The sequence below is a fragment of the Bison bison genome, unplaced genomic scaffold (assembly GCF_000754665.1).
Source record: "Bison bison bison isolate TAMUID 2011002044 unplaced genomic scaffold, Bison_UMD1.0 scf7180017864535, whole genome shotgun sequence".
NCBI lineage: Eukaryota > Metazoa > Chordata > Mammalia > Artiodactyla > Bovidae > Bison > Bison bison.
Window position 1 is genome coordinate 6,084,386 of NW_011495084.1, and position 11,909 is coordinate 6,096,294.

Here is an 11,909-nt window from a genome sequence, read left to right on the forward strand (position 1 = left end):
TAGTTTATCTTTTTTTTTTTTTTAAACAGAACTCAAATTTGGTGCCTTTGGCAACCCACTCCGGTATTCTTGCCTGGGAAATCCCATGGACAGAGGAGTCTGGTGGGCTGCATGGGGTCACAAGAGTCGGACCTGAATGAGTGACTAACAACAAAGTGACAAGGACTCCTATTAACCCGTTTATTTCACAAGTGAAAATGAAGGCTGCACACTGCAATAATCTGGACAGTTTGGTAATGATTTTTTTTCCAATTGATATGATATACCTCGGTATATTTTTAACATAATTTCAAATTAGAAGCTAACAAAGTCAATGATTCTTCCTGGAGCTGTATTTGCCCATGCTAAACAACTCTAAATCACCAGAATATGGTTCTTTTTCCACAACTGACTCCCAATTTCATGCAAGCCCCTTTGCTTTCATCCTCAATGACGTGTCACTTCACTATCAGCTTCCTGCTCATTTTGCCTCTAGATTTTCCCTCCAGCTCTCCTCTCCGTCTCAGAAATTCATCACCCACACTACTACCAGAATGATCTTTCTAAAGATCTGAGGGTGTTAATGAACTGCTAAAAAACCCTCAAATACTTCACACTGTTAAGTTACAGCCAGTCATTTTCCCAGTGTCCGTAAATACTTTAATACCTGCAGTCAACTTAATCTTTCAAGCCTCACCTCCCTCAGGCTACACAAACTGTATGTAAAAGTCACACAGGGTTACTGAGCAGTCTTTGGGCTTTGCACTTGCTGTTTTCCATGCCTCTGGTGTCTTCTCTCTGAACGTGCTGCTGAACTCTTCTTCAACCATCAAACTCTAGCCCCCAGTCTACCTCCTCTGTGAAGCCCTCCCCCAAATCCCATTACTTTCAGTGGCAGCCTCTATGCTATCATGCACTTATTATTTGCAGCTCTTTACTGCATGTATTCTGCTGTAATTATCTGTCTCACCCATTCAGTTATGGGTTCTGTGTGAATAAAGGTGGGGTGGCCTATTATCCTTTGCACATTCTTTGATACTCAAAAATATTGTACTTTAAGAGCCAATTCATAGGAAATTTTCCTTTCTGTACACATTCTCTAAAAAAAAGAAAACCCTCACCTTTATTCTATAGTACTTAAAAAAATGATGTACTAATTATATGATCAGACAATTCAAGCTTCATTTATTAATTCAGCAAGTATTTGAGTTCTTAAAGACACTCATCTGGCTTCAGTGATAAGATTCTAGCTTAGTTTCGTCCAAAAACGAACACGAAGCTTTTATGTTAGATATAACATAAAGAAAAGTGACGGTCAAGATTTTAAACATGAAAACATTTAAGCAGTATTAGGTAGGTCACACCTGAATTTTCTTCTCCTGTGAGCAGGTAAAAGAACAAAATATTTACTTATTAAATATTTACTTAATTATTTACTATCAAATTATTATTTATTTTATTAAATGAAAGCTTTACTTATTAAAATATTTACTTATTATATTTACTTTTATTTTATTACTTATTATGTAATAATATTATTTACTTATTACTTATTAAATATTTAATTATTTACTTATTGAACATTTACTTATTAAAATATTTACTTATTATTTACTTATTAATTCTGAGATGTAAAGATACGTCAGTATTTTACAGAGGTATCCATTTTGTGTTTTTAAATACAAATTCTTCTCATTTAATGAGTCTCGGAATACTAAAATTGCCAGTTGCATGATATTATTAAAAATAGTTTAAATTCTATCTAATTGACTATATGTAAAACGCTACCCCTCAAGCACTTTCTCATTTTTTGCATTGTTACCTGTTAATATTTTATGATTTCTTGCCTGCCTCTTCCACTAGGATGGACATTCCATGAGGACAGCTATTTTGTCTGCCTTGTCCACCGCTGCACTTCCAGAGTTAGGTCACTGCCCAGCAAAGAGTAGCGCTCAATAAACTCGAGTTCAGTGAGTACATGAATGACTCAAGTATTTTTCTTAAGAACTGGGAACTAAAACAATGAAATATGTTTCTTTGGCTGGTTTTAACACTCCCTGGGCCTTAAAAGTGCTTTCCTTGTGGCTCAGCTAGTAAAGAATCCGCCTGCAATGTGGGAGACCTGGGTTTGATCCCTGGGTTGGAAAGATCCCCTGGAGAAGGGAAAGGCTACCCACTCCAGTATTCTGGTCTGGAGAATTCCAAAACTGAACTGCCTTTCACAGCAAGGACATTCAATAAAAGAGATAAGTTTACAAATCAAAATGTTACATGAAAATACTTTCGTTCCACTCAACTATGGAAAAACAGTAAACATATGAAATCATTTAGTTATTTTTCTCTTTTTTTATATTAAAATGTTTTAACACACCTTCAGACAGTCATCCTTTCTGAGGACTTCATAGCCCAGTTCTAGCTCTGCTACTTACCAGTTGTTTAATTCTATTTATTCTTCCTAAGCTTAACTTTGCAGTCAAATGGGGATATGAACATGTAAATCATCTGGCTGACAGAAAGATTAAACAAGCTAATGTATGCAGAGTGTTTACTTGGCACATTAGTAGTACTGATAGCAAAGCAGTACCAGTGGAAGACATTACCTTTAAAGATAAAGAAAGCCTGGAGCTTCTCATTTCTATCCATCTCCCTGGAGGCAGGCATCCCCTTCACAGAGGATCCAACAAAGGACATGCAGCCATACAACGTCCACTGGACCACCTCCGCTAGTGTGAGTCTCTACCGCTGCAGACAACTAATTTCATTGTTAGCAGGCTTGATTCCCGAAAGATCTTCCTTTCGGTGAAGAGTCACCACCACCCCACCACTCTCCATGATCCCCAGGATTTGACCATGTGACCACATGGGATGAGTAAGGCTTATTCCTTTTTCTTCAAATACTTGAAGATTGTGATTAAGAAGCTAAGATAACTCTTCTCCATAACAAAGGAGAAAATAAGGGTTTTGGTAAAAATCCAGTATTACAGGTGTAATTCAATTGACTTGTGCCTACCTGACCTAAAGGAGAATGAGACTGTCATATTCCTGTCTTAATTCATGCAGTTTGAAATTAGCATTCTGTGTGTGTGTGTGTGTTGGCAAAGACTTTTAGCTGCTAAATACTCTTAGTTGTTTTTTCCCCACATACTAACCTTAAACTTCATTATTCTTAAACCATATTTCTCTATACTGCATTGGTGTGTTTATTTAGAGACTTTTTTGTTTGGTAGACAAATAAAGCTTTACATATATTTCTAATAAATTTCTTATTGTATTCAGCTCATTGGTTCAGAATAAGCAAATATACATTTAGACTTTCAAAACTTTGTTCATATTACTTATTGCTTTCTCTTATCTGTGCCTACTAAATTTTCTCTTCAAAATCTCCTGAAAAGCTAGCCTCTCCCTAAGCCTTCTCATTGAAATAATAAATCACATATAGTCTAGAAATTATATTAGATTTTCTAGAAAAGTTATTTTACATAAGAAAAACATCCCAAATATGTGATAAGAAAAGTATGAGTATTTTCTTTAAATGATAAGACACATACTCAGACAAAGAAAAAATAAAATGTGGTATTAAGACTTGAGCAGAGGGATCTTTGGTCTTCCCTGGCTCACCACAGTTGGTTCTTATTCTATCAAATGACATTATCTTAGGAAGCCTATAAATGTGGTTAGATTTGGCTTAGGAATCTATTCCTTTATTTAAAACCTGACTATATTGGGGCTGTGACATTATAGAAGACACATCAAGTGGAACCAACTAATTGAACGTATTTAATCACAGAATACACTAACATTTATAAAAGACCAAAAAATACTCCGGTGTGTTATCTACCATATTCATTTCTGCAAAGGAAAATGGTAAAGAAGCTCCATTAGGAAGCGAAATGTAAAATCAGCTGTGATTTACAAGCTGTAAAAACTGTCAAACACTTCTAATTAAATATGAACCAACAAGAAGCAAAGATGAAGTAGACACACTTTGCCTAAAAGAGTTCACTATTTAGTGGGGGAAAGCTGTCACAGCAAGAGAGGGTATAGCATTGCAATTCAATAATGTGGGCGTTAGCTTCAGACAGAGCTAGGTTTGACTCCAGGTACCAACATTTACTAACCATTATTCTTTGGGCTAGTTACCTGTTTCCACAAACTTGCTTTTTATCTGTAAAGCAGGTCTGAGAGTAGCAATTACTTCTTAGAGGTTTTTGTTTTGGGTTTTTTTTTTTTTTTTTTCAGATTTAAATGGGATAAAGTATATGAAGCACTTCTCATAGTGCCTACTACAAAGTAAACATGTAAAAAAAAAAAGTAAACATGTAATAAATATTGGCATCTGTTATTGTTCTTGCTCTGATCATTGTCAAAATCATCTTCATAGTCATTTATTACCACTATTACTACTGCTGCTGCTTTTACTGCTGCTGACTGCTGCTATCTTAATACAGTTATTCCCACTCTTATTAGTATATGATGGTAAGGGGCAATATATTAACCTGGAAAGATACATGATCAGATCTATACTTGGGAAAGAGAAAACAACAGAGATGGATTGCTACAGGGCAGAGAGAAGAACCAAAATTAATTCCTGCTGTGATCCAGACAAAAGAAACAGAGACTTTTAAAACAACGGCAATGGGGAGGGGGGAATGTACTATGAAAGCAAAATAGTGAATAACAATTACTTTCCTAATACATCCTTTTAAAAAATTATCTGATTGACTTCCTAGGGTATCTAGAACTCACTTAATGTCTTTCTCAACCACAGTCTCATAAAATTTTCCATTTGCCCTGGCCACACGCCCTTTAGTCTTTTATATTACTCTACGTTTCTTGTTGAGATCATTATAACTACCTAATGTTCAGATATTTAAGAAACACTCCACAATGGACTTTTAAAATCTTGTAAGCAACTATTCCCTAGAGCACCTAGAGCAGAGAAAAAAATGATACACAAATAACATAAACAAGTTCTTTATTCTACTACATTTCCCAATTTCCATGATTGGAACTAATCAGACAACTAAAACATTAGGTTCAGCTGAATACCAGTAAAACGAAAGGACTGTTAAGTGTCGACAAAAAAGTTCAAAACAGATCTTGATAGAAGAAGGAAAGATTATAAACAACTTTAGATTTCATTATAAAAAACTTACATCTTTATTTGTGTCCTTTCCTTGGTCTAAACACATTTTTTAAAAAAATACCACTTTTTACCAGTCTTTAATTAACTGCCTAGATTGAAGTGTTACTTGCAGCTTGCTCAGACAGATTTATTTATATTGGGTGGAGAGGGGCCGGGGGTGGGAATAGTTCCCAGGAATGGCGATTAGATGTTTAGCAGAAGCAGGAGGGGCTCTGACATACTAACTTTTCCAGAAGACTGAATGCCTTTGATCATAGCCAAGCACACCACAACCCAGGCAGCCAGCAAGCAGATGGTCATCTTCCAGTTTAAGCCACCACTTTCAGAAATGGAACTGGAAATATTCAGTGCTTCTCTGTACCAATAATAGGTAGTGGCGGAACTTTTTTCACATTCTGGCTCTACAACTGTAGAAAGAAAGGTAACACAATCATTTCAGACAAGAAAGAGTAACGAGGCTATTTTTTTCCCCCAGTAAGCCTGTAAATCAATTCTTAACATTTCCTAGAAAAGTACTACTTTTCTTAATGCTTCTACAGAAGCATTTAAATCCACAGTGAAATCTCCTGTGAAAAAATATGAAAAAAAAAATCAACAAACACAAATCCTCTTTGATGATTATCTTGTTACACATTTCTAAAATAGGAATGTGTGAGGCTTTTATCAGGGGCTTTTCTGATGGTTCAGCAAGTAAAGAAGCTGCCTGCAATGCAGGAGACACAGGAGATGGGGTTCCCCTGGTTAGATCCCCTGGAGGAGGAAATGGCAACCCACCCCAGTATTCTTGCCTGGAAGATCCCATGGACAGAGGAGCCTGGAGGGCTATATAGTCCAAAGTGTCACAGAGAGTCAGACAAGACTGAGCATGAAAGCACTAGCTTTTATCAAGGTGATTAAAACATATCAGTTTTATAGCCCCTTTTGCCCCCAAAATTATCTGATTGACTTCCTAGGGGGCAGAGCCAGCAAAAATGCTAGCTGCTTCACATATGTGACCTTCAAAATGGACCTAGTCTCAAGTGACTTGTGCTGTAAACATAAAATACAAAGGGGTTTTTGGAGATTTAGTATGAGAAAAGCAATGTAAATTATTACATCACTATTTTACATTAAATTTATGTTAGAATATTAATATATTAGATATATTGGACTAAATAAAATATTTCAACTGTCCCTTTTTACTTTTTGTAAATATGGCGACTAAGAACATTTCAGACTACATATGTATGTTACATTCGATATTTACCGGACAGCGCTACAGAATTATTCTTTATATTCTAGGATATAAAATTAAAAGATAAGAAAAACATAGAACAACAGAACCCAAGACATAAAAACAATTTCTTCAATCTAAATTATTCTTTTTCTCCCCTTTTTTATTTTAATGCAAATGTAAGACATCAATAAAGATGAACAAAATAAAATATTGTCTAAGTTTGTAACTGAAGGCTGATAATTTTTTATCCTAACATCCTGGGGCACAATAAAATAACATAAAATAACACAATAAAATAAAGAACTAAATAAATGATGCCAAACTCTATCTTTCTGAGTATTCAAGGAAAGTTTGTTACAATCACTTCAAAAGATTTTAGAAAAAATATCTTGAAAGCTCCCAGCTTTACTAACTTTATGATCTTTAGATACAAAAACTCTACATTGTAGATATCTTACAAGTGTGTGAAGCATTTTTCACCAAAGGACACTGATCCCAAGGCAGAGGCTGCTGAAAAGATTGAGAAAAATAAAACAGACTCCAGCCAATGATGACATTGTAGTAGAGAGCCACAAAAAAGCATACCTGCAAAATAAAATAGTGTGATTACATTAAAATTCTCCTGCCCCTACCTTTGAAACAATGAGATGAGATGGATCAAACCCCACTTAATACTTAAAAAAAAAAAAACTTTTTAAATTTTTATTTGAGACACATTATCTTTTCTAAAATGATGACTCTCACAGGCCTTAAGAAAACACATTAACAAGATTGTACTACATTCACATTACAGCATATTTTGGGTATTAGTGCAAGCTCCAGGAGTGGTTTTTTTAACACATGATTAAAGAGTTGAGTTAGAGAAATACACACTCCAAGGTTGCTTTTAACTTCAGACTATATAATTACAAACCCTGTAAAAAATCATATGGCATATACCATACCAGGAAACTTACAACACAACTTGCAAATCCAATCCCTCCCAGTTGAGGGCTTATGTAATTCCACACACCAATGCTTCCTCGCCGAATTCTTTGACCCACAGAAAGTTCCAGAAAGAAAAGGGGAATACCTATTACCAGTAGTAGTATTAAATATGGCAAAAGATAGGCACCTATAGAGAGAAGAACAAATAAAATAGATTATATTTTCAACAGCCACAGTATAGAATACACTAATTCTGATTATCTCATGAAAGATGACATTTAAACTTCCATACGTATAATTATAAAAGACTTTAGAGAAAATGCAATTTCATTACTTTAAGCTTTCTGGTATCAGAAACCTGAATTTGACTGCTACCAATAGTTTCTGATAAAAAATAATTATGAAAAAAACTAAGGATATCAATGAATAGCTTTAGTTTCATTTTACTGAAAAGGTAAAACAACTTTACTTTTTGTAAAAATAACTGATTCCTCAAAATATTTTCTGAAATAGGTTTCAAAGGCTCCTGGAAGTCTTATTCACAAAATGTTAATGAAGTCATTTATTAAATTTTACTCAAACTCATCTAAATCATGCATTTCAAATCTGATAAATCAAAATGAATGAGATGATATGACACTAAACTGACTTTTTCCCTAAGTAACAACAGGGAAGAAGAAATGCCTGCTTAGACTAAAAGAGAAGAAAAAAGAAAAAGAACATCTACCACAGACAAATGGTATTTTTTTCCCATATATATGTTATAGAAAAAAGTTCACTTCGGGAAATAAGTAATTTTTGGTTTTCCAAAACTCTGTTAAGGGGTAGGTAACAACAAAATTACTGCAGATGGTGACTGCAGCCATGAAATTAAAAGATGCTTGCCCCTTGGAAGGAAAGTTATGACCAACCTAGATAGCATATTAAAAAGCAGAGACATTACTTTGCCAATAAAGGTCTGTTTAGTCAAGGCTATGGTTTTTCCAGTGGTCATGTATGGATGTGAGAGCTGGACTGTAAAGAAAGCTGAATGCCAAAGAATTGATGCTTTTGAACTGTGGTGTTGGAGAAGACACTTGAGAGTCCCTTGGACTGCAACGAGATCCAACCAGTCCAAGAGATCAGTCCTGGTTGTTCATTTAAAGAACTGATGCTAAAGCTGAAACTCCAATACTTTGGCCACCTCATGCGAAGAGCTGACTCACTGGAAAAGACCCTGATGCTGGGAGGGATTGGGGGCAGGAGGAGAAGGGGACGACAGAGGATGAGATGGCTGGATGGCATCACCCACTCGATGGACATGAGTTTAAGTAAACTCCTGGAGTTGGTGATGGACAGGGAGGCCTGGCATGCTGTGACTCATGAGGTCGCAAAGAGTCGGACACGACTGAGTGACTGAACTGAACTGAATGAACACTAATTAAAAAAAAAAAAAAGATAATAGCTATTATAAAATATATGTGCTATCTTTTCATAGTAAAGTTTTCATACTTAAATATATATGCATATTATTTTATAGCTAAATCTCAACTTAAGACATATGCCCAGTGACTTAAAAATGTACTAAATCAATTGACAATGTTAATATTAGACTCTATTATTGATAAAGTCTAACAAGAAACCTGTACTCATATCTAAATGAGAATACATATGCAAATTATTCATTAGATAATCTTTAAAATGGACGTGCTAAATTCAAATTTCATATCTGGAGTTTTTTCCAACCAGATACTACCAAGTGGGGACTAATGCCCTTTTTAAAGAGGAGGCCATTCATTATATTTCTCTCATTAAAAAGAAAATGAATAATGGTATTGAATAGATTTTGGAAGCTGTTCAAATTGTTCTGGTACCTTTTCTGTTGAAGAGGTAAATATTAATGATTTTTTTTCAAGTCATTTATCTCAGTGTCTATACACCTCTTAAATAATTTCCATGTATAAGAATTTCCTTTAAAATGGTGGTTGGTAGAAAATCTCTACTCTCTTACAGCTGATTTTCAGACTTTGAGACATGAGTTGATTCTACAAAGGAGTATGTAATGTAAAGCATCGATGCGTGAGATTATAAAACAGAATTATCAAAATTCAAACCCTAAGATGACTAACAGCATTCAGGCTCTAATGACCTGAGAATGTTTCCTGAAGGACTGAAAATGCACTTTAACACCTGCATGAAATCCTGGGGTGTGAATAGGTTTACGTGTGTGTGAACAACTAGGAGAAAAAAAAAGAGAATGAATGAAGACTGGACTCATTGGGAATATTTTCTCAGGTATGTGCACATGACATGTTATTAGATACCTAGCCATTTCTTCTGACTCAAATTACTCTACAGTCCTGGAAATTAAAATAGTCCTAGTTAAAACACAACTGAGCATTTACTACTTGCCGGGCATACTTCTATCCATGTTACATGTAATCACTTATTTATTCCTTACAAGAATCCAGTGTGGTAAGCACAATTATTGGAGAAGGGAATGGCACCCCACTCCAGTACTCTTGCCTGGAAAATCCCATGGACGGAGGAGCCTGGAAGACTGCAGTCCATGGGGTCGCTAAGGGTTGGACAGGACTGAGCGACTTCACTTTCACTGTTTTCACTTTCATGCATTGGAGAAGGAAATGGCAACCCACTCCAATGTTCTTGCCTGGAGAATCCCACAGAATGGGGAGCCTGGTGGGCTGCCGTCTATAGGGTCGCACAGAGTCGGAAACGACTGAAGTGACTTAGCAGCAGCAGCAGCAAGCACAATTATTACCCTCATTTTACAGGTGTGGAAATGAAGCCAGAAATAGTAAGTTAACTTGTGAAAGATCACCTGTATAGTGAAGGAAAGAGCCAGGCTTCATAGTCAAATTGGCTTCAAAACCTGAGCTGGTAGTTTCTATATTATAACACTTACTAAACTTAAACAGAGCTACCGTGGTCACTCAGATGGTAAAGAATCTGCCTACAATGCGGGAGAGCTGGGTCTGATCCCTGGGTCAGGAAGATACTCTGGAGAAGGGAATGGCTACCCACTTCAGAATTCTTGCCTGGGAAATCATTTGGACAGAGGAGCCTGGCAGGCTACAGTCCATTGGGCGGCAAAGAGTCGGACATGACTGAGCAACTAACATTCTCCCTTTCACTCTCAAGCTTAAGCATTGTGCTTTAAGTAATATCTCCAGACAGATCAACGTATATTGGTCTATTACTTTTTATTCTGTTATTCATAAAGTACCTCAAATGATGAATACGATTTATGCAAGTTGAGACTGTTTAAACAAATACCTAGATGCTCAAAGCTATACTGCATGCATAGTACCACCTTTTAAACTCCAACAGCCATCTCAAAATAATGAAGTCCATTGGTGTTTTATAATATCACTCTCTAGCACTTGTAATTAGAAGACAGGGGACAATTCTTGGAAGGGCATCTTGATTTTCTTTACATATAAAAGTAAGGAGCAAGAGCCATTTTTGCTAACTGATAACTAACAATGAAATCCTTTAGAGTTTTCCACCAAGACTAATACTGTATCAAACAGAAAGAAACCTGAGTTTTCAGCCAAGATAGCCTCTTCCTCAATAGTATGGTCAATAAAGTGCATAAGGCAAAAGGTCTTATGAAAATAAGAATTCATCTTCTGCCCATCTTGCAAATGGGATAATTTGTTGCGAAATATAAAGCAGGGTAGTACTTAGCTACTTGTGGCTGATTTGGTAAATAATTAATCTGTGATATTAAAGACTAGCTAAGGAGCTTGCAGGTTCAGTGGAGTGATGGGTAGTGTACCACCAACTCCATGTATTGATTCTTACCTCTCAGGCAGATTTATCACACAGGTTGTGTGTGCTGGGCTAAGTTGCTTCAGTCATGTCCTACTCTTGGCAACCCCATGAACTATAACCCGCCAGACTCCTGTCCATGGGACTCTTCAAGCAAGAATACTGGAGTAGGTTGCCGTTTCCTTCTCCAGGGACCTTCCCAAGCCAGGGATTGAACCCACATCTCACGTCTCCTGCACTGGCAGGCAGGTTCTTTACCACCAGCGCCGCCTGGGAAGCCATCACACACGCTGCTGCTGCTAAGTCGCATCAGTCGTGTCCGACTCTGTGTGACCCCATAGACGGCAGCCCACCAGGCTCCCCTGTCCCCGGGATTCTCCTACTTTTCCCCAAACCTGTTGGTCTTCCCCTGGTTGAATTAAGTAAGCAAGACATTAAATGTATTTTGTCACCTGACACCTTAGCTTTTTATCTTAGTGACTAAAAGAAACCATTTCACATGAGAATGGTTTTATTACTTCAACTGATTTATAGGTTGGTAATTAAATAAAAAATAAAATAAAACCATGTTTTTGTCCTGTCACCAAACCTATCACAAACTGGAATCAAATACCAAAATAGGCATTCTTTCCTTTATGTGCTGAAATGCCACGTAGAAAACATTTAGTATTTAAACACACTTGTTTTAACAGCTTCCATATAAGTATATAGTAAAGATGGTAAAGAAAGTAAAGCAAATATTAAAGTTATTTTAATTTAATAGCCCTATGCTCAAACTACCACACAATTTCACTCATCTCACACACTAGTAAAGTAATGCTCAAAATTCTCCAAGCCAGGCTTCAGCAATATGTGAACCGTGAACTT

The 11,909-nt window shown here is 36.3% G+C and overlaps 1 protein-coding gene across 1 annotated transcript in view; it reads right to left on the minus strand.

Annotated features, from left to right (window-relative positions):
• SLC6A15 (solute carrier family 6 (neutral amino acid transporter), member 15) overlaps positions 1-11,909 on the minus strand; it is a 56,755-nt gene that overhangs the window by 18,395 nt on the left and 26,451 nt on the right. Inside the window, exons 3-5 of the mRNA XM_010832033.1 lie at positions 7,298-7,455; positions 6,800-6,926; positions 5,351-5,532 (exon numbers count right to left, since the gene is read on the minus strand). Of these exons, the coding sequence (XP_010830335.1) occupies positions 5,351-5,532; positions 6,800-6,926; positions 7,298-7,455 (467 nt within the window). The remainder of the gene's footprint in view (positions 1-5,350; positions 5,533-6,799; positions 6,927-7,297; positions 7,456-11,909) is intronic.